Source organism: Lissotriton vulgaris, chromosome 1_2 (genome assembly GCF_964263255.1).
Source record: "Lissotriton vulgaris chromosome 1_2, aLisVul1.2, whole genome shotgun sequence".
Lineage (NCBI taxonomy): Eukaryota > Metazoa > Chordata > Amphibia > Caudata > Salamandridae > Lissotriton > Lissotriton vulgaris.
The window spans coordinates 159,415,320-159,438,747 of NC_141686.1; the positions used below are offsets into that span (position 1 = coordinate 159,415,320).

The 23,428-nt window shown below is 44.2% G+C and overlaps 1 protein-coding gene across 4 annotated transcripts in view; it reads right to left on the minus strand.

Annotated features, from left to right (window-relative positions):
- The window catches only part of LOC147734736 (aldo-keto reductase family 1 member B1-like), a 286,968-nt gene that overhangs the window by 40,670 nt on the left and 222,870 nt on the right, over nucleotides 1–23,428 (minus strand). For all 4 annotated transcript variants that reach the window (XM_086953622.1, XM_086953623.1, XM_086953624.1 and 1 more), the window contains one exon: nucleotides 18,513–18,595. In XM_086953622.1, the coding sequence (XP_086809748.1) occupies nucleotides 18,513–18,595 (83 nt within the window). The remainder of the gene's footprint in view (nucleotides 1–18,512; nucleotides 18,596–23,428) is intronic.

Here is a 23,428-nt window from a genome sequence, read left to right on the forward strand (position 1 = left end):
TAAATTCCACTATATACCACTCAACAACACAAAATACCATTTCGCATAATTGGCTCCATAAAACACAACCCCACACATCATTCCAGTATGCTCAATATCACAATTACTGTCCACATAATTCCACTGCACACCATGTCACAAAATTTCACTACACAAATCCACTCCACACCACATGATTCCATGTCACACAACTCCACATCTAATAATTCCAATCCAACCCACATAATTCCAATTCACACCACATACGTACACTATATAACACATGAGTAAAAGACATTATCATTTACAACACCACTAGCTCTAACTTAAGCAAATGTGATTCCTATTGCATTTCCAATGCTTGTTTGAATTGCAACTAAAATGTTTAACAAAAAAAACCACAAAATGAGGGCTTGAATTACAGGCTCTCCTCGGGTGGTAGGGAACTGAGGGGAAAAATTACCCGAATATAAAGTCAGGTTCTGCAGACATTTGCATTTTTCATGGATTGTCAAAGTTTAAAAATCAAGGGCTTCCCATCTGAAAAAAGAGAATAGTTCAAGCATACACACTTTGAAAGATTTACTGCTGGGGAATACAGGCTATCTGTGTCGGTGTGCAAGTTGTTCTAGCACAAAACGGGATAAAAACAGTATGCTGACACAACCGCGCAACTTGGGAGTGGGATTTGAATGCTGCTGCCTGCTTGTGGTTTGGGAAAACATTTGAATGAGGGTTTGGGAAAGCACTGCTAAGTGGGTTGAAAGAAGGCATTTTTATTTGTTTTAAGCTACTAAAATTGTGATATTGCACATTGCACTTTTACAGAAGGGGGCTCAGTCTTCCAGACTGCCTCTGCGTTGCTCTTCCTGACGAGCTGCGGTGCCTGTATGTGGAGAAGTGTGGCTCAGTGGTTAGACGCGGCAGGGTCTAGGGCTCAAAAATTCCACGGACTCGATAATTTTCGCGCCGGTGCCTACTCAACTCACGGGGTCACACTCTGCGACTCTGGGCAATAGCTTGCTTAATCTCCACTACGGCCCCTCGCGGTGGGATGCCTGGCTTTCACCTTGTAGATACCCTGCCGGGGTATCTCACAAGGGAATACCAGGACGGGTTCCCTAAGCAAGCGCCCTGAGACCTTCGGGTGATTTGTGCGCTATATAAGTCAAATTACATTACATTCACAGCAAGGTCGGCGTGCTAGTTTTTCTAGATCAGAATGGGATAAAAACAGTGGTGCAGATTTACAAGCCCACGCGCCTCTTTTACGCCGATGTTGCGTCACTTTTGTGACGCAACGTCGCCGCAAAAGATGCGCCATGGTGCAGGGTATTTACACAATGTGACTCATCTCCCAGATGCGTCACGTTGTAAAGCCCTGCGCAGGAAGGACGTGTTCCATCGTAGGGGGGGGGGGTGGGCTTTCCGGCGCAGGAACCCCTCCCAAAAGTGGCTTCATGAAATCTACAAAATTTCACTCAGTCCCTTTTGGGCCCATGCTGCGTCAAAACCCTGCGCCTGCCTGAAGCATGCGTAAGGATTTACGCAGCATTGTGGCGATATGGCCTCCCAGAGCATTGCTGGAGCTGCATCGCGCTTGCGACGCAACTCCAGCAATGCACCGCTTTTACGGCACAGATGCGTGAGGCATCTGTGCCGTTTTTGCCCCATGGTGCGCCACATTGTAAGTGCGGCGCATCCAGGGTGGCGGAGCCATGGCGCACAACAACTGGCGCATTCCTGCTGATATGCAGCGATGCACCAGTTATTGTAAATCTGCCCCTCTATGCTGACGTGACCGCGCAGCAGAAACACCGCCGGCGTACCAAAGGCAAGCCCATCTGCGCCTGTCAGCGCCCGGAATGCAGCTTGCGCCAGGACCCCTGCACGTTTTTTCCTGCCAGATCTACACTAGTGAGCAGCTAATAGCACTGAATAAGGATAAACGCTGCAATTTTTCCACAGGTTGAGAGAAGGGATCAGCTTCCATTTTACGATATAGCATGTAACTTTTCCTTTATGGTTTTGAACCTTGCCTCAAGTTTACCTGCCCAGTGTCTTTTCAGTAGGAACCACAACTTACTTGATGTGGTTACCTCGACCTCGGGCCCTCCACATAATTTCCCAACAGGGAAAAACAACCACCCTAGACCTGCTACTAATGTGTATAAGGCTATACACTGCTGATCACTAGATCAGTGATTCGGCACTAGTACGAATTTGAATCGTTGTTTCAAACAGCAAACCCGGATATGGTCTTCTTAACAGAATCCTGGGCCAATGAAACATCAGACTGCATCTTTACTCTACCAACAGAATACTCACTGTCCAGTGTAGATAGATTGGGGCAAAAGGGTGGCGGCTTAGCAATTATCTACTGGGCTAGGCTGAAAGCCATTTTCAAGCCTATTTTGCTGCCTGGAGTAGAACTATGTCCTTTAACATTAAAATTTCCAATACTATATCTTTTCCCGGTCTCCTTTTATACAAGCCACCTAGACCGAAAGCCCCGTTCATCCAAGCATTACAGAACTTTATGGAATCCTGTCTGGAATATCCTACCTTCACAATATTGGGGGATTTCAACTAATGTGGATACTTCCAATCTACTAGACAACATGGAAGGTTTTCAGACTAACACAATTAGTCTTAGAGCCCACACATAAGGCCCTTCATACTCAGGATGGTATATTCACGAACAATCCCAATATTTCAATTGAAAAAGTATCACCCTTCATCTGGACTGATCATATGGCCATCCATTTTAACCTATTCTTTTTGGATAATGGCAGATTGCAGTTAAACATACTGCCCCCTACCAAAATAAGCTTGAGGAAAAAAATTAAGGAAGAAGACCTTGTAAAGACGCTAGATAAGAACCCACCTTTGTTAGTGGCAGCCAATTCTGATGGCTGGATTTGATCAGCTGGTCACAGCAAGAACAACCAAAGTCCAGGATAATAGAACCTCAGCTCCTTGGTATAATTCAGACCAAAAACGTATTAAATCTAAGTGTAGACGAGCAGAGAGGGCATAGAGAGCAGATTATAGTGATCAAGGTAAACGTACCTATAATCTAGCACTAGCTGAGTGTAAGGCAACTATTATAAGTACTAAAATAAACTATTTTACAACTAAAATTGAAGCTGACAAAAACTCCGCAAGAGAGCTTTTTAAGACCATCACCGCCTTGTCCAAACTGCAACAGGTGAATCAATGTGCACCGGACCAAGCCCTTTGTGATAAAATGGCAAATTTCTTTCAGGAAATGGTCAAAGCAATGAACTTGCTGGTAAGGTCCCGGCAGCGATCGGACCCCCCTTACCACCAGCGGAGGAGTCCATTTTGGACACCACGATGTGTCAAATGACCAGTTTTTCTTCATTAACAGTTGTTAAAGTTAACAAGCTGTTATTAGCAACACAATCTAGGTCCCTGACTGATAAGATCAGTACTTTACTAACTTCGCTTCTAAATAACATCATTAGTTCAGGAACCTATCCAGTCTCTTGGGAGAAAGCATGTATTAGATCAATTTAAAAGTAACCCTCTCTCGATCCACTAGATGTGAAAAGTTACCGACCTATATCCTGCCTGCCACTGGCAGCAAAAATAGTAGAAACATCAATTAATCAAGATCTAATTGGTTACTTGGACGCCAATGATCTTCTGGATTCAACACAGCATGGCTTCAGACCAAGGCACTCTACAGAGTCAGCTCGAAATCATGGCAACGGAGGAAATTCACAAACAGTTGGACGGAGGAGGTAGAGCCGTTCTGATATTTCTTGACCTATCAGCTGCGTTTGATACAGTGAATCATCTGGTATTGACGCAACAGCTGAAGGCAATAGGGATCAAAGAGGCGGCTCTAACCATTCTCACCTCGTTCTTTACTGTAAGAAAACAGAGGGTGTGTTGGGGCAATTTGACATCAGAGAGGTTGTCCCTTCCCTGTGGAGTTCCGCAGGGTTCAGCCTTGTTACCAAACCTATTTAACATATATCTTACGCTGCTGGGCAAGTTAACGAGGGCTCGCAGGTTCTCTTTGGTAACTTAGGCCGATGACATGCTTATCGTCATCTCCATTTCCTCAAATGCTCAAACGATGGCAGAGAGATTCCATAGCTGTCTGAAGCAAATTATGAGGTGGATGCATCAGAGTTACCTCAAACTGAATACAACCAAAACAGAGGTCATGGAGTTTGGGATTGAGCCTCCACTTTAGGATCAATCCTGGTGGCCAGCAGAAGTAGGTCGCTGCCCAAACTCCTCGGCAAAGATTAGGAACCTAGGGTTTCTGTTTGACGTCCTTCTAAATTTTGCCAGACAGATTAACCATGTGACATCATCATGCTTCTTCTTGTTGAAAATCTTGCGTAAAGGCCGACCGCTCATCCCTTTAGACCTCAGGAAAGTGGTTATCGTAGCCATAGTCCTCTCCTGCATCGATTATTGTGATACAGTCTTCCTGGATGTTGACATGTGCCTACTGTTAAAACTTCAATCACTGCAACATACAGCAGCTCAAGTGCTGCTCAATATTCCTAAATACCAACATATCTCAAATAGTATTAGGGAGCTGCACTGGCTACCAAACAAGCAGCGCATTGAGTTTAAGGCTTTATGCCTGGTGCATAAAGCTTTGTACAGGGAGGGTCAGGGGACCTACAGAAACTTTTCCAGTGGTATTTACTAACTAGGAAGCTTATATCGGCCAGCAATGGATTAGTTCAGATCCCCAGGATTCATAAGGCCAGATGAGGTGGTAGAAGTCTCTCATACCGAGCATCGAAGCTCTGGAATGAACTACCAGCCATCATAAGGTTTCAGAATTCCAGACCACGGGTCAGAGAAATGCTAAAGACCTGCTAGGGAATGAAGCTGTTGCACCCATCTGTTACCTGCTCCCCTGTTACACATAGCGCCAAGGCGCCTCAGCATTCATGCGCTCTACAAGTCTCTTACTTACTTACTGTGTGAGATTTCAAAATAGACTGTCAAATCATTGCAGCATGCATGTACTTTTATATATATATATATATATATATATATTTTATATCAACACCAACAGTTCCTGTGTAGGTATGGTTAGTTTATAGTTTCCACTGAAAATTGTAAATAGATTTTTTACTTTCTTTATTATTTTGGCGCAGACATAGAATCTGTACGTAAGTGTGCAAAAAAAAAGTTCATGAACTTTGGGTTTGACATGGCAACTTTAGTGCAGATCTGTCAAGCAGTGACTAAACAAAAGGTGTGTGCGGGGGATAAAAAAAGCGACTTTGTTCTTGTTTTAACTTCAAATAGGACTATTTGCTCTCCTATACAGAACAAAAGCTGAACAGAATTATTCCAAACATGGCATGGAGGTAGAAGTCAAGGAAATGCCTTTGTATGGTATGGTCTAAATCCATCTAGTAGTTTTTTTAGAAATTTGTGTTTATAAAAATGTTGGGTGGGCATAAAGTAATTTAACCAGTACTTAATTTGAGCCTGTGGACCTCACTGGCACTCATTTCTGGGGAACTGCTCTTATTTTTGATCAGTAAATAATTTATAGAGGGATAAACACACAAAGGGAAAGAAGGAGAAGGAGAAAGATAGAAAAAAAAAAACACCAAAAAGGGAGAAATCTGCAATAGTGCGAAAAAGTTGTACGTAGTGTCTAGTAGTGGATTATAGAAGCATGAGGTGGATTTAAGACTACCAGCCTTGGTACTGGGTGTGCCATTGCTTAATTGCAAGGGCGTCTGAGCAAAGCTTTGGCACTGTGACTCTTTCTTATTTTTTTTACTCAAGTTCTGTTCATTGAGTTTTACACCAAAGGGGGAAACAATAAAACAATGTAGGTGTAATTACAAAGGAAAAAGGCATATGATTGGCAGTCACATTACTGAAGCAGTGCATTTATACAACACAGGCTTGCCTATGTAAGAGATTGAGATGCATAGCAGAAGCCTAGGAAAGGCAAGGTCGAGCCAGTTAAGGAACCATGACGGGTTCAAGTGATCAACCTAGCGCTCTGGACACCAAACAAGGGCGTCTGCTAAAGATGTGGGGGATAAACCTGGGATGAATGACTGGGGGGAAAGGGTATTAGGGGGAAAGAAGGAGGGGGAGTCAGGGATCACCAGTGGGATCCTCGAGGTCTTTAGTCATGTGGGGTACCGGAGGGTGGTCGTTGCTTACAAAATGGTGGTATGTTGAGCATGAACAGTCGGGTCCGCAGGATAGGGAGGAGGTGCTCAATAACGAGTTGTCAAAAAGGTGCAGTGCTCGTAGTCTAGGGGGTTGGAAATATAAGTGTGACAGCCGACATAGGTATTGAACGGGGGAGCGACCAGAGATGGCAGAATTTCAGTGTAGGTGAGCCTGTGTGTCATCTGCTCCAGTGCAATAGTATGCCAGAGTTGTATGAACCAGGAGGCAGTGGCAGGGGGCTATGGGGAGCGCCAGGACCACGCTTTAAGCAGCTTGGCTGCACCGACCATGTGTCGCATCAGGTACCAGTCCTTGTGGGTCATTGTGGCCAGGAATGTTGGGCGAATGCCTACGATGACTGTGTGATAGTCCTCTGGTATTGGGTATCCCAGAGTGCCCCTGATGTGGCTCAATATCTCCTTCCAGAAGGTTTTCAGGGAAAGACATGCACACCATATGTGACAGAAGTCACATTTTTGGGACCCACAGCACCAGCATAAGGCGGGGACTGTAGAACCCATGGAATGCAGATGGGTTGGGGTGTAATACCATTGAAACATGGACTTGTAGGCTGCCTGTTGTTGATCAGTGCTTCTATGTTTACTTGGTATTTCTTGCCAGAGCTGCTCCCACTGTTTCTCTGTGATAGTAGGTGTGTCATCCGTGGACCAATTCCATTGATATGATGGCAGGGGCGAATGCTGCAGGACTGCATATGTCTTAGATTCTAATCCCCAAGAACCCGTAAAGCTATGAACAAGGTGTTCAAAGAGGGTAAGGGGGTGAGTAGATGCCTCTGCATTGGTTGGAGGGCCCAATGCTGAAGCTGGAAATATTGGTGACGAGCGGATTCTGACAGATAAAAGTCCCTTTTGCATTGATCGTAAGGCTTGATTGTCGGGCTTTAGAAGGGATCTTACAGGAGCCTGCTTTCACCCGATACACATTCTGGTAAGGACTCCCGGGGGAGAGCATGAGAGAAGGCAGGATTGCGTGCTATTTGGTTGTTTGGTGAAAGGAATGTGGTCAGTACACACCTTACAGCCAGTTTGTCCCAAATACCCAGCACTGTGCGCTTTGGAGTGGTGGCATAGGCACTGCGTGGCCGCGAGTATTTGGGCAGTCAAACAAGGTCCTACAGTACCCTGCAGGCGACTGCCCTGTCCATATGAACCCAATGTTTTTCACTCTCCCGCACCACCCACTCAGAGATGTAGTGTAAGTGTGCCACCCAATAATAGTCAAGGAGGTTAGGGCATGCCAGACCCCCACGGTTGCAGGGGTGCATTAGGCGCGCTGCAATATGCCGGGGTGTTTCACTTTCCAGATAAAGGAGATACGGTCAGCCTGCAACTTGGTGATGTCATCAGTGGGAAAGGGCGTTGGTAGTGACTTAAATAGGTAAAGATGCCTGGGAAGAATATTCAGCTTCACCACATTAAGGCGACCCAACCAGGAGATATGAAAATGCTTCGTTGGAGATCTATTAGGATCACCCTACGAAAGCGCTGCCAATTTGCCATTGTCCTGGAGGAGATGGAATTTGTAATGATAAGACCTAAATATTGTATGGAGTGAGAGGCCCCCTTAAAGGGAAAAAGTGCCTGGAGATTCAAAAGATGTTGTGGTGGAAGGGTGAGGTTGAGTGTCAGCGACTTCGCTAAGTTAATTTAGTCATAGGCTTGGGGAATCTGGACACCCGCCGGGAGAGGGGTATCTGGCTCCATTAACGCTAGGAGGAGGTTGTTGGCATACAGCAGGACCTTGTGTTCCTGACCAGCGAAAGGAATACCTCTGACGTCCACCGAGCACCGCTGTTGAATAGCAAGGGGTTCCACCACCAAGGCAAAAAGAAGGGGGAAAAGAGGGCAGCCCTGCCGGTTGCCTCAAAATACTGGAAAAGAGTTGGTGGTCTGGCCGTTGATGCAAATACAGGAGGTGGGTGCCATATAAGAGACCATGATTTTATTGATCATTAAGGGCCTAGCCCTATTTTCTGCAATATCATGCTCAAGAATGCCCAGCTCACCAGGAGGGAGGCCTTTTCTGCATCAAAGGAAAGGAGAGCGGGGATGGAGTGGCGCTGGGCTTTTTCAGCCAGGTGAGCCAAGCAACGAAGGTTGTCAGGGCCCCACCGATTGTTTTATAAAACCTACCATCAACTCAAGAAGGAGATTCTCCAAGCTGCTAGCCAAGATCTTGGCATAGAGCTTCGCATCAGTGTTTAAGAGGGCAAACAGATGTTTCAAGATCTCACCCCCTAACCTTGATGGTAGTTGGTAGGGTGAGCAGAGGGCAGGGTCCTTGCCTGGTTTAGGGATCAGGATGATTTTAGAATTGGACATGTTGGGTGTAAGCCCTGTGGAATGGGTGAAGGAAATGTATAGGACGAGCAGGGTGGCTTGGAGCGGAGGGAGGAAGGCCATATAGAAAGTTGGGGTGAGCCCATCAGGACCAGGAGTTTTCCCTTTAGGGAGATTCTGGAGGGTTTGCGGAGTTCAGCAGCCGTAAAGGGCTCTTATAAGGGGATGAATTTTGGGAAGGATCCAGAGGTGGCCAAGGACAGCTCTGAAGGTAGTTAGCTATATCAGTGTGGTCTTCTCCCCTGAGGAGTAGAGAGTTCGATAGTAAACCTGGAAGACATTTTGCTTACCCTCCACCCGAATCGCCCACTGAGAATCAAACTTCTGGAGCTTAGCTATGTGGGACCTCATGCTTTGGAGACGTAGCCTGCACGCAAGGAGGGAGCCTACTTTGTCTCCTCCTTTGTAATACTTTTGCTTGAGGACAAGGGGCGAGTGCTCAGGCTTATTGACCCAGAGAGATCAGAGCTGCCCCCTCAGGATGGCCAGTTGGCGCATAGCTTGTAGTGTGGGATGCTGTTTATCAGTGTGCTCCAGGGCGATGATGTCTTCTGTGAGCTTAGCTTCACACGGGAAGACCCGAACAAGTGAGGAGTATAAAAACCGGAGTAATTTTGCAGATTGATGTGAACCCTTAATCATTACCGGCGTTGTTATTTTCCTTGACTATGAAGCCAGTGTTCAGAAACGAGGGAGCAGTGTGCATGGCTAATACGCATGCGCCGCTGCTTCGCTGTGTCGCACATGCGCATTGTAGCACTACCTTGTGAGGCTTCACCGTAAAGAGTTACCGCCTCTCTCCCCCGCCCTATCCATTTATTTAAACTCTGCATTTCGCTGCTTTTAATTCACTCTCGGCGAGTGTTTGGACAGAGGTAGGTGTACTAGAGGCTACACCCGCATTATTTAGTAAGTACCATTTCAATTAAGCCCACCTTACTCCACTGGTGCTTTTTCCATTTTGTTTATGTACCTGGTCTGTGTCTATTGTTTCCACAGCCCGACTTTTCGCGGGCGTCCATTCCCTTGACCACTGGAGGAGAGCTTTTAATTAGTATTTGGTAAGCGTATTGATGTGAACTACCTGCCTCACGGTTTGCTACTTTTACCAATTTTTAAGATTGGCAGATCTCTGCCCCATAGTTGTTATACGTTTAATCAACTCCATACAGCCAAGTCTAGTTGCCTTTTAACACCATTATATGCGTTATTTGAGCCAAAGGGCTCTTTGAATTAGCAGCCCCCGACCCACTGTGGACCAGTCTTGTGTGCCTGAGTAATCTTTCTATTTGAAGCGCTGTGTACACATAAGTGGCACTTTGTAATGCATCAAGTTGTTACTGACGCACAAATGCGGCTTACCTTGTTTTCTCTTTCTCTAGGTATCATCCAGGAGCAGCTTCTATGCAGCGGCTATAACCACATAGCGGGGACACAGGTCCCCTGTCCCGCCCTGGCTGAGATAAGAGGGTTCTCATTTTAACTTTTTTATATTTTGTTCACGTGCACTTCACTGTTTTTGTTTTTGGGTCCTGAAGAAGCGCCAATGACCTACTGGCGATAGAGGCCCGAAACATGTTCACCTCGACTAGTGACACCCAGGCATAGTGGGCCTTGTGGGGTCAGTCATTTTTAAGCAGTACTTTCAACTGCCAAGGGTTACCTAGACAATCTTGTCACTGCTTCCATACCCTTGATTTTACCACACTATCATGTTTGCACGTAATTGATTTACCCTCCCTTACCCTTCCCCACACACCCGCATGCAACATCCGGCTAATCCTCTAAAAGATCTCCGACAAAGTGACCCTTCGGGGGACCTGTAGGGAATTGCAGCGCCGGCCCTACGAGGAGCAAAATGCCCGACATCCTCCGGGGTGTGTGAGGGCAGCAGAGGATGTAGAATGTTTTCCCCTCTCTTATTAGGGTACTTTTTACCTAGGATTACTTTTCCCCATTCTTCCCTGTTTTTAAAGTATGGTTGACTGCTTGCACCCTGATACGTGGGTGACTTATGCACCCTGGTATAGGAACTTTGTCCTCTTTTTGCGAACAGATTTGGTTTAGGAGCATGGACACTGGACCTTTATTGGCTCCTCGGTCCCCCCTCTCTTTTGTTGAATTGACTTAGCTTCAAGCAGGCATGGTTCCTGAGTCCTAGCTATAGAGATGGACAGTGAATTAATTGTGAAGTGTTCTGTGATGTTGTCCTGTACCACCGCCCTGTCAACAGGGTCTCGTAGGAGTTGGGAGGAGAGGCGTCATCGCAGGGGCACAAGGGATTGGGCCATGCGAGGTGTACATGTAAGCTCGACGTTAGCATGGTCCAAGATGAAAATGTCAGATATCTGTGCTGAGGCGAGGGCGGGCAGTAGGGAGGAGGAAACAAAGAGGTAGTCGATGCTAGGCTAGGACAAGTGTACTTGGGAGTAGAAGGAAAAGTCCGTCAAGTCCTGGTGGAGGTACCGCCAGGTGTCTACTAGGCCTGCATCACAGATTTCTTTCTTGCCTGTCCCAGACATTGCCCCTGTACCCTGGACATTGGGGGCATTTCTGTCAAGAAGGGGGTCCTAAACCAGGTTAAAGTCGCCCCCCCATGACTACGTCTCCCCCAATGGCACCCTGTTGGTCTGATATGGTGTGGCGTATAAATGCGTTTTGTGCTTGATTGGGAGTATAGAGGTTTAGAAGTGTAAGGGTGTCCCTCCCCCTCTCTACTCTGAGAGTGAGATAGCTCCCATCTGGAACTCCAGTTAGTTTAAGTTAGTTTATGAACTTCTGTGTAAGCGCTCCTTTTGCTTAATATGGCGACCCCAAGAGTCTTTGTGGTAGTGTTTGTCCAGTGTTAGTGCAGGTATTTGGGGTGGGTCAGACAATGTCAATCGGCAAGGAGGAGGTGGGTCTCTTGTAAGTCAATAATGTCGGGGATGAGTTGTAAGAGGTAGTGCCACACCTGTCGCAACTTAGGGGAGTTAAGTCCACAGACGTTGAGGGAGAGCAGTTTGAAGTCATGTATGGTGGTCATGGGAAGGACCCAAGAGACAAAGAAATATCAGTGTACAAAGAGCAGCAGGTCGAGCAGAGGCTGGTGAGGAAGGGCCCCCCCACAGTGCCCTACGGCAAACATGAGTACTACAGTGGGAAAGAGATCTCAGGGGGACTGGAATGGCACACAAGTGTGTCAGAAAGAACTAACAGTGCCAACAGGGACCAACCATGAGAGCCACTCCACAGGGGGTCAGGAAGGAGAGATCGGACCTGGATGAAGAGTAACCCTCATTGATGGAGAGCTCGTCTTGCAGGAGAAGTGCCCTATAGCAACTCAGGTCGCCATTATAGGCAGGTAGTCAATCCTGTAAATCCCATTTGTGGAAGGGCAAATGATAAACAGCAAGCAATGACCAATAACAGTTAGGGCTCCCTGCCATAGATGCATGGGTTATGTTTCATCAGCCGAGTAGTGCGCTTGTTCTGATTTCATTTTTTGGAGGTGCACAAGTGTGTCTGCATTCACCATCTTGGCAGTTTGAGTGGCCTTAGCATGGAGGGAATGACCCCACTTTTGGACTGTATGCCGTTTGGGTTACCATGGGTCCGGATGCGAAGAGGAAGCAGCGAGGTGCCCCCCTACTCAGGGTCCCCCGGAAGGTTAAGGAGGGTCCTGGCATCTGTGAGAGAGTGGATCATAAGTTGCCTACCATTCCAAGTAAAGAGAAACCCAAAGGGATGAGCCCACTGATATTTGATAATTTGAGAATGCAATTGTTCAGTTATTGGCTTAAAGTCATGTCTCTTCTTCAAGTTTAGGGGAGAGATCTTGAAACATTTGTATGGAATGGCATTGGAACACTAGGTCTGCCTTGCCCCTTGCCGCCAAATGCACACTTTCTTAGTCTTGGAAGAAGTGGACCCTGCTGAGCATCTCTGGGGGCATTCAGGATCCCGGGGAAAGTGCCAACTCAATTTGCTCTGTCCAGAATCAGGGGTGCATCCTCCGGCTCACCACTAATGGCCGGTAAGAGGTCCCTAGTGAAGCTCATGATCTCTTCCCCCTCTGCTCCACAGGGGACACCCCTGATGCGGAGGTTGTTACGCCGTGCCCAATTTTCCAAGTCTTCCTGCTTGGCTTGGAGCTCGATATGTTGCCCCACCAGAGTGTTCACACTTCTCCAGAGGGCCTCTTGGTCCTCAGCGCCAGAGTCAACAGTGCGTTCATGATCATGAACCCTGTCACCCACTGCCGGGACATCTTTGCACAGATAATTGAGGCAGCTTTTGATATCCATCTTCAGGGAGCCTATCTCCTGGGGTATGTCATAGAGGAACTTCTCCATATAGCCCTGCATCATAGATAGGGCAGGGGACGCCGCAAGGGGCTGTGAGGCTGATTCTCTCTTCGTACCCATGTCTGTTGTGGCTGATTAGGCCAAGAGAGAAGTCAGGGCCAGTGGAGGACTGCGGGCTGCCAAGGGAAGCGGCACAATTAGACACTCTCCCCTCATGACAAGACACCCTGGGGCTGTCCGAGGGAGGATGATGTCATCGAGTCCGCCCGGAGCCAAAGCTGTAGCTAGGCAGAGGGCCCAGGAGCTAAAAAAGATGCAGCAGTGCCCACGGCAGTCCTTGATGGTGAGGGAATGCTTTGGCTTCTGGCAGATCAGGTCTGGTGCCCCCCGGCTGTAGAGAATCTTGGAGCGCCCAGGACAGGGTGGCAGTGACAGTGTCCACAACCGCATCGTCAGCGGTCACACTGGAGGATCAGGAGTTTAGGGGACCTTGGTGTGACCCTTGGCTGCCGTCACCAGTGCAGATGAGCCCTCGGCACACCAGCATGCCAGGTCAGGCAACCCCAAGCAGCGCTGCAGTCTGGGGCCGCTCAGAGCAAGATGGCAGCAGGGGGCCTTGCAGCTGCGGAGGGGGGCGCTGGACGAAGGGTCCAGGAGGCAAGCAGGTTTCGGCAGTGCCTGGGCAAGCTCAGTCTACCTTGGTGGAGGCTCTGGTGCTGTTGTGGGTAAGATTGGGCCGCATGGGTAGCAGAGAAAGGCACATGAGTCACAGCACCCACCCACCTGCACTGGATGTCTGGAGGGTCCATGGTAGCCCCATGCCCTCCTCTAGATGGATGCCCTAATTGTGACACACAGTCACTGCACATCCTGATGAGCTCTTTTCTAGTTGCCTCTGTGCTTGCGTCTAGAATACAGTGCATGTGCAGACAAAGTGTTTCCCTCATTTTCATGGGGCCACACCCCCACGGAAATGAGAGAACACCTCCTCAGGATAGTGCTGGTACTATATGTGTGCTGGTGCTATATATATTACAGAAGGGGCTGCGCAAGAGTCTACTGCCTCTTCTGTATTACTAAAGTGCCCTGGGAGGTTCAGAAAGCAGGTGCACATGTTCTAGAAAACATTTTCCAGCACTTTGCAGACAAATGCAAAACTCAGTGTTAACTGGTGATGCCAACCAACGTTTTAATGGTCACAAAGGAAGGCAAAGATCTCCATGTGGCTACAAATTACACATCCATCTTTCTTATAAAAGTTCTAAAACAACGAGATTTAGCCAACAAATCTGCTGCATCCCTCGAAAAATAATACATAGGAAAGTGGATGGCATTCTTTTCCTGTTTTCCACACTATCTCAAGTTATCAATGAAATGCCAGATAAGTTGAGGAAAAGGCCCCAGGACCAGCTCTCCTCGTGCTGGTGCATCGCTCTTCCTCCTGTCTTCTCCTTGCCTTTTCCCCTGTCTTTTGAGTGCCTTCTCCATGATTTCCCCTCATTTTCACTGCTTTCTCCTTGTTTTTTTCCCTGTTTTTGGACTGCCTGCTCCTTGCTTTAGCAGTTAGCAACTCCAGTGCCTTGAGGCCCTCACGGGTGATTTGCCGTGCTTTATAAATCCTTGATTGATTTGAATTCAAGAAAGCCTTGGAGACATATCTATTGATTTGTTCCACTGTCAACAACCAGGCATTGTAGGCATTACAAAAAACAAACTGTACTTTTCCTTGCATAAGTATCTTGAATTATGCCACTGCTGATGTCCTTGGCGATGCTGTCTAACATCACCAGTAGTGTCTTCAGTGATGGCTGATTAGTCTACCATAATGGGGTATAACACTAATTTTGGATCAAAATCATGCCAACTCTTAAATTGTAGGCAAAAGGGCTACCTATGTTTTCATTCTCTTTTATAACATATTTGTGATCTAGGTAGCCAATCATAACAGCCATTTCAAACAAGCATTGGCATAGCCAATAGGTCTCGCTTTTGGGACCTTATAAGTATTTAGCCATGCAACAGTTGATGTTGTTGCACCAAGGATATTGTGCAGCATAACTAAATACTTATAAGGTCCCAAAAGCGAGACCTATTAGCTATGCCCACCCATTCCCTCCCTCTGTCTTCAATCCACATCCTCTCTCTTTCGGGATGTGAGGAGACCAGGTCCATGATCTAGACATGCTAGAAACAAATGCAAAAACTGACATTAGGGCTGGAAAAAAACAATGATTAGGCAGACACCAAATGGTGATTGGGGTGTGGTGTTATTCTATGGGACATGCAAATGGGGAAGGGCAAGTTGTTTTAAGGTGGGGGTCGTCGCAGGGGAGAAATCAAATGAATGTTGTTGCTGAAATGCTTTAGATCACCAGAAATCTGAAGACCGATGAGAGGCCGTGTATATTCACAACACTCGCAATTTGTCTAACAAATTGTTTTAAAATGATTTTCCCTAATATAGTGACTTTAATAACAGCCACAAGATTTCTGTATTGAATGGGTTAAAGCTCAGCATCTGTCCGTTATTTGCGTGCAACAAAGCAAAGATTGTGCATTTTAAAAACGTCTGTAGAGGCAAATTGTTTGTGGTCCAGGCTTTGAGAATTGGCAGCCTTCAACAGCAGGATGCCGAAGGCACTGGAAAAACCATGAATGTGGGCAAGAGAACATGGATTATTGCTCATTTTAGCGCTGCCCAGCAATTCTAACGAGGCAGGGGAGCCTGTGTGTAAGTCTCTTGCACGAACTGCCTGGGGGAAAACTCCTGGCAATGTTAGAGTCCGTATTTGTTCCGAATTCTGAGCAGAACACACCAAATCCATCACTTACTAATACAAAGCTGTAAAAAAGAACAGAATCAGAACACAGCAACATGGGCGTAGTGGATGGTTAACACAAAAGAAAAGTGAGTAAATTAGGCATGGCTCATAGCAGTTGCTGTGTGACCAATTAACAAATAAAATAGACAATCAAATTAAAGGAGAACTACACATAGTACAACTAAATAAGACTCGGGCAAAATGTGTACCCGTTTACAACAATTGATAACCATTGTTAGTGTTCAGCTATTAACTATCGAGAACAGAAAGCACTCTGTGCCTTCTAATAGGTTGGAAGTGATTTATACCCAGGAGCGGGTTACATGGTCCAGAGGTACACGGACTAGTTTTACAATATGTGCGGGCCTCAGGTTTCTACCTGCGTAGTGTACCCTGCAATAGAGCTAGCAAGTATGTGAGGAGCATTGGAGAAAGCGAAAGTAATATCGCATGCTGTGAAAATGAAGCTGACGAAGAGGGAGGGGGAGAAGGGAGGGGGTGGGGTGCCTGCGAGTGGAGCGTACGGCGTTGTTCTGGAAACCACATATATTTTCTATTGCTGAAACAAAAGCAGTAATTTTGTCGACTTAAAAGGATGAATGGCTGTGTCAACCCATGGGAACTGAAAGGATAGGTTTATCATTTATTAACGCTGCAGGCATCAAGCTAACGGGAAGTGAGTCGGAGAAGGGAGAGGGCATTCACGCACATGATCAAAGAGGCCAAATGCCAGCTGTGCACGTCGCGCACGCTTTTGTGCGCTTAATAGCAAGCTGGTGGCCGGCAAGTTGGCACTTTTTAAAGCAGCTACTTAATGTCTCGCCAGGGCAGCACATGCGCTGGCTCAGGCGAGACCTAAAAAGCATAGGCATAGCCAATAGGTCTCGCATTTTGGGCCTTATAAGTATGTAGCCATGCAACACATAGTTATTAGCTCTTTTCTAAATGAGATGATGTGTGAATTTAAGTTGTTCCAAAGCTTAGTCTTCCAACCACAAAGCTTTTACCTCCCCAGTTCGCATTGTAGATTCTGGGCGTGGTCATAAGGTTCACCCCTTTTGATCACAGATGTCTGCCAGGAGTATATATCCGCAAGGAATGTTTCAGAAAACCTGGGCCGTTATTGTGTAGCGCCTTATAGGTGTGAACCGTCACTGGCCTTTGCAAACGCAGACATGGGTGGATAAACGTTTCTGTGAGACAGTGGGTAATGCGTATGCAGTGCCAAGACGGGGTGGCAAGGGTGGGGTGGGGTGCAACACATTAGATGCAGTGTGCCATTGGCAGAAATGAGCAATGTTGAACCGCTCTTCACCGTTGGCCCCTCATACACATTTGACAACACAGTTTCGCAAACACACAACAGTAGAGCAATCTTGCCACGTTTGTGTGTAGCATGGAGAACTGAAAGTTTTGAAGTAATTTGGACCCCACACAGAAACCACAGTTCAGGAACAGGGAAGTCTGCCAGCCGGAGGCTGCGACGCACAAAGGCTGCTACCCCAGTGGTCCTTCACTGGGAAAGGAGCGTGAAGAGTGCCTTCACATGCCTTTGTTTGGTGCTTGTACTGGCTGGGGAATCCCTAGTGTCTGGGGACTACAGGGAAGGGGGAGTGCCAAAAAGTACAAAGGAGTACCTGCAGGAGCCAATACGACTGCTGCTCTTCCTCCTTGGCTTGCGCCCCAGCCCCCTCTGCCATTGTAAACAGAAAGATTACAAGTGGAGTGCGGTCAGATGGACATAGCGGGGCGCGGCATACTAACTGTTCTACCCCCAAAAGGGAAGTGCAAATCAGAACAGTAACTTTTTACTCTCCCCACACAAACACTCTCTCCCACACACATCTCATACTGACAAACACACACACACCTCATACTGACACACACACAGTACTATTAGTAAAACAAGGAAAGAATTTTTAAAACAGGGGTGCAGGCATCCAGACTCATGGGAGGAGGTGGCAGGGATGAATGCTGTGGGCCAAAGGACCTCGAAGCGGGGCCACAGAAAGTAAAAAAAAGTTCCAGAAAAGCAACACATAAAGACCAATGCATAAGGATAGGGGAAGTTAGAAGCTGATCCCTGGGAGGTTACAAATGACAGCAAGGTAGGACAAAGTAGAAGGATTAACCACCAGCAAGGAAGCCTTTTGAAAGACAATCACAGTGAGGAATAAAAAGCCAGTGGACAGGATCCAAGCCCACTGAGTAAAAACTGCATGTATCAGAAGACAGTGCATGCTTTGCTTAGACTCAACCTAAAAAGTTGTTGTCAGCTAATTTATTTATTTCATCTACATGTATGTCCTGTGCCCTCTTCCTGCGCATCTGTTACAGCAATGCCCAGCAGGTAAAGTGTGTAACCTGTGACCATACCCTAGGACTAGTGTCCCCACCTTTTGTTCATCATCTTTGGTTATGTGCAGAAATCACTGGGTGAGACCCTGGCCCTATCCTCTGCAAAATCTCTCTATTTGTGACGTATGTTCGTTTCATTATACAAAAATGCCCTCAGACATCTACTAATATTACAAATGCAGTTAAATGTGCCCGATGGGGCTAGGGGCATCCTGTAGTTGGACTCACTCCATAAAAATTGTTAGGTTAGGACTACCTTCCTGAAAGACATCTGCTAATAAGGGGACTCAGTGCATAAACCATATATTGATGACGTATAACTTTCAAGCCACAGGCTCCAATCCATGCTCTTGTCAGCCACAACAACAAAATGAGAATCATTGAATGGGTATAATATTATGTCATTCACTTTACTTCAAAGATGCTTGTGTGTGCCAATATCCATATCCTAATTCTAAAAAACTTGACCTCCACCTTTTACCAAGTAGGATACTTACATTTCTATGTCACAGAATCGCCAGTTTCTGTTAAGACTCAGAATGGTGTCCATCTCATCTTTAGTCAGTTCAAAATCAAATATCTGGGAATGCCAGGAGAAACATAAATTGCGTCAATCTGAAGAAATGATCAATAAACTGCATATCACAGTAAGATTTCTCTGATGCGTGGCGTAAATTCAGCCTTATCTAGTAATGTCTCTGTGGTGGCTGAAGACACTAATACTGAAACAGCAGCTAATACCTCCTCAGGGAACAATTTTTTTCGCGAGGTTCAGAGAATTCGTATAGGAAACAAGGAAAACAATATGAAACAAAGAGAGGATCAGAGAGGAAGACAAAGAGAGGATGTAGAGGAAAGGGCAAATCCAGCAACAAGAGACAGGGTGAATACTCGCTCTTGGAGCAAAAACAAACAGTGAATAATACAAGTAATGATATTCAAGTTGTTAACTTATCGTGCTTTCCCTTATCTGAAGATACAATTGTTGTATTGAGCAAGGGAATGAGCTTTTGTCCGACAGTTCCATGTGATTTTACTTCTGTTAACATTGATTTGTACAGATTCATCAGAAATCTTAAACTAAAACATTTTTTTGCCTTTGATAAAACTGTGAATAAAAATCAAGCACCTGATATTATTGTTGGAGATGTATGTATTCAAGAAATTCGTGATACAGCTTTGTTGTTATCTATCAGTGAGAGTGAGGAGGATCCAGTCACTATGCATAAAGTTCTTCATGATTTAGAATATAGTACTGATCATAGAGTTGATAGTGGCCTAAAATCCAAATCGAAATGGACACCTCAACTTTACAGTGGCAATAATATTGATGCATTTTACAAAATGATAAAAAATTATTTGGATAAATGTGAAAGTCGAATAAATGATCATAAACTCATGACATATACTGCCAACTTGACAACTAGAGATCGGGCAGCACTTAAGAAGTTGACATCTAATAAGGATATCATAATAAAGAGGGCAGATAAGGGAGGCAACATAGTAATTCTTGACAAAGAGTACTATGAGAGTGAAATCTTGGGTCAATTGAGTAATGAGGTTTTTTTATAAAAAATTATCTGGTAATCTCATCTTTAAAATTACTAAATTAATCAATGACCAGCTTGGGTTATGGTTCTCCTCTGGCCTGTTAAATGAAGATGAGTTTAAATATTTAACAGTTGACAGACCGCGTCACCCCTGCCTATACTGTTTACCTAAGATTCATAAGAATGCCACTAGACCACCTGGCAGACCAATATTGTCTGATATAGATGGCCCTACTGAAAAATCTCTGAATTTGTGGACACCTACTTGCAGCCATATGTAGCGAACCTTCCGTCCACCATACGTGATACCAAGCTTATCCTTAACATTATTATGGACATCCCTTGGGATGAATCCATGATTATGGTGACTTTAGATGTTGTCGCCCTTTACACTAATATATCTCATGAACAGGTTCTAGAATCATTGCGCCACTTCCTATACAAACGACGAGTGGAGCTATTTGACCATTCCAACATGTTGGTAGACATGGCTCGTATGATACTGGAGCATAACGTCTTTCTATTTAAAACTGATACCAACAGACGTGTGGCACCACGATGGGCTCCAGATTTGCGCCATCTTTTGCTTGTCTCTTCATGAGACGGTTCGAGGTGGCGCACATCTGGGGCCGGTCTGGTGCCTCTTGGCATGACTATATAATGTATTTTGGGAGACATATAGATGATTGTTTATTGATTTGGACAGGAGGAATACCCAAGCTGCAAGAATTTTTTGAATTCCTTAATAACAATAGTTTCAATATGAAGTTCACCATGAACTATAGTGCTGAATCCATTATTCTCCTTGATGTTGAACTGTTTGTGGAAGGAGGGTAGATCAAAAGCAGGATGCACAGAGAGGAGACATCATGTAATTCACTGCTTCATGCTGATAGTGCCCATCCAAAAACCCAGATAAACTCTATTCCTTATGGAGAGTTTTATAGAGCTCGTAGGAATTGGTCAGATGATGAGGATTTTAAAAATGTCATTAAAGACATGCAAAGAAGATTTCTCTCCAGAGGATATGATAATAAAGTTGTGGTAAGAGCTAAGAAACAGGCTTATGCTCTGAACAGGATAAATACTCTTAACCACGTGAATTGAAAGAAACTAAAACTTCACCAGTCAGATTAGTGACCAATTTCCATCCATGGCCACATAAGATATTTGGCATTTTAAAACGTGATTGGCATCTATCAACTGCGGATGTACAACTACAGAAACATGTTTCAAAATATCCGAGTGTAACATATAGAAAAGGTCAAACTATAGATAGTATGATTAGTCCTAGCTACCCTAAAAATGATGGAGCAAATCCAACATGGTTACATAGACATAATTTAGGTTCCTTTAAATATACTAATTGCAGTATGTGTAGATTTACAGTTAAAGAAAAGAAGGATTTCCGATACAATGGCTCAAAGACATATACAATTAGACAACATATAGATTGTACTACTAAATATGTGGTCTATATTATTGTATGTAACTGCTCCAAAATCTATGTGGGAAGTATGATTAGGGGCATGAAAGATCGTATCTCTGAACACTTTAGAGCGTTTAAGAATATGGATTTTAGATATCCAATTGGTGTGCATGCCGCAGTTTGCCCACAAAAAACGAAACAGCTTGCCTTTTCATTTCATGGACTTGAAAGTATTCCGCTTAACATGAGAGGTGGAAATCGAGAACTTATGTTCAGGCAAGTAGAGGTGCGTTGGATAATTAGACTTCATGCGGTAGAGATGGGAATCAATATTGATAGTGAAATGCAGCACTTTTTGGGCCAATAGAAGGATGCAGTGATACAGATATTTGAAGCTAGTCTTTAGGGTGTGCTAATAATTCTCTATCTTCAGTGATACACCCTTTGATGAGTTTATTTAATCTTATCACATGATAGTATATCTGGAGCAAATTGAATATGCAACAGATATAATGTAATCGATATGATGTGTGTAATATATATAACTCCTTGATCAAGAAACTGAGATATCGTATAATATGGTTGCGATAAATTAGATCATTTACTTGCTAAGAAACTGAGATATCGCATAATATGGTTTGTGATAAACAAGATGTACTTTCTTGAAAACTTCTATTCCTGACAAATTAGTAATGTCTCTTTTTTACTCTGTATTACAATTTATGTCTATTGGAATAATGATGACCAGGTCAGGATATCAATTGTGAATTTACTATGTTTATTCTTTTACTCCTTCCCTCCTATATGGGCTCTCTAACCTTTTTCTTTCACACATAGCTAATTATTAGATGAGAAGTAAGTATTTTTTAATAGACTAGCCCTCCTAGCACTGTATTGTGATAACATTTCTTCTTTAGAGTAACCGCTAATATGTGGCTTTAACTTATTTGCCGAAATGTGGACATAGATAGAGGATAAGAAATAATTGTATCGTCAATATATAGGTATATATTATTTTTGAGACAGGATTTACAATTGCGTCAATCGAAATTATGATTATTTTAATCCAAAATAATATCTTTCAAGATGGCGCTGCCCTTAGAACGCTAGTCCGTTCTCCCTTTTTAGGCTGATCAAACTATCAGACCCACTAAATAGGTTAACTCATAATAACAATTGGAACTTGATTATAGACCGAATATTGTTATATTTACATCTATCGCCATAGATTTAAATATTAAGATGACGATCGCGAGTAAATGTATGTATAACAAAAGGTCGCAAACAAGGCTATTGTAATCGATGGTCTAGTTCTTCTTAATAAATGATTTAAAAAGCTATAATTTATATATAAAGACAATGAGGAGTATTATAATAATGTTCGTGATTTACTGTTGCATATATTAGGATATCGGTATCTGAGATATACAAGTCCGCTTTTTATATATAAGATTAATAGGGTATAAAACGCCTTACCCAAGATGGCGCTGACGCTAGACGCCGAAGCTAAAATGCGTTCCGAAGATATCTGGATACTTTTCCTTCGGGTAAGGCCCCTATGGCGTTTCATTTTGAGAGGAGTTATTGGTTCGAGTTAGACATAACTAGTGTGCTGATGCGACCAGTTATGTAGGAATAACATTGTGCAACGATATTGTGGTCTTTTTTTCAGGTTCCAACTTACGAGACCGACTAAATTAAGAAAACCGTTAATTATCTATCGCTATGATATTAATTTTAGATTTGAGTCAGAACGGTCCGAATATTGGCCGGTTTGAAGTCACGCATAGAAGATACTTAATCGTTGACTATCAATACTTAGGTAAATCTTGATCTCGATGTTGTTTATTTTAATAATTAATTTCTCTGACATATCGATTTAACATGAATTAGTGTATGGGAGGTCTTTTTTATTGAATTGAAAGTAAACTAAAGTGTCTAGGTACTTACTTATACCCGGTACTGTGATGATAATATATCAGTTTGTCTATCTTTAATGAGAATATCCGGAATGAGCACTTTTAGAAGGATAAGACGACATGGATATTATCTTTTATCATTAAATATGACTCCGCTAAGAGATTTTAGATAAATTAAAATATTACCCTTCAAAGGAATGAGTAGTTAACAGACTAAGAATTGTCCCTTTGATTTTAAGCTTTATAGATGTATAATTTTGTTAAGAATGGAATGCATAAGACTATATTAATATATAGTGTAGCCTTCGGTAGTATTTAATAGACTGAATGGAAGCTATTTACGATCAGTACCGAATGAATAATTCCAAATTCCTTTCCTTTTGGAATTCTTTATTGGTTTAATTGGAATATTTTTTCCTTTATGACATCACTTCTGAAATAAAGTACTTTTGGTAAGTTGTATTCAGTCTTTTGTAAGATATAGTATAGGTATAGATTTGATGGCATCTTTTAAT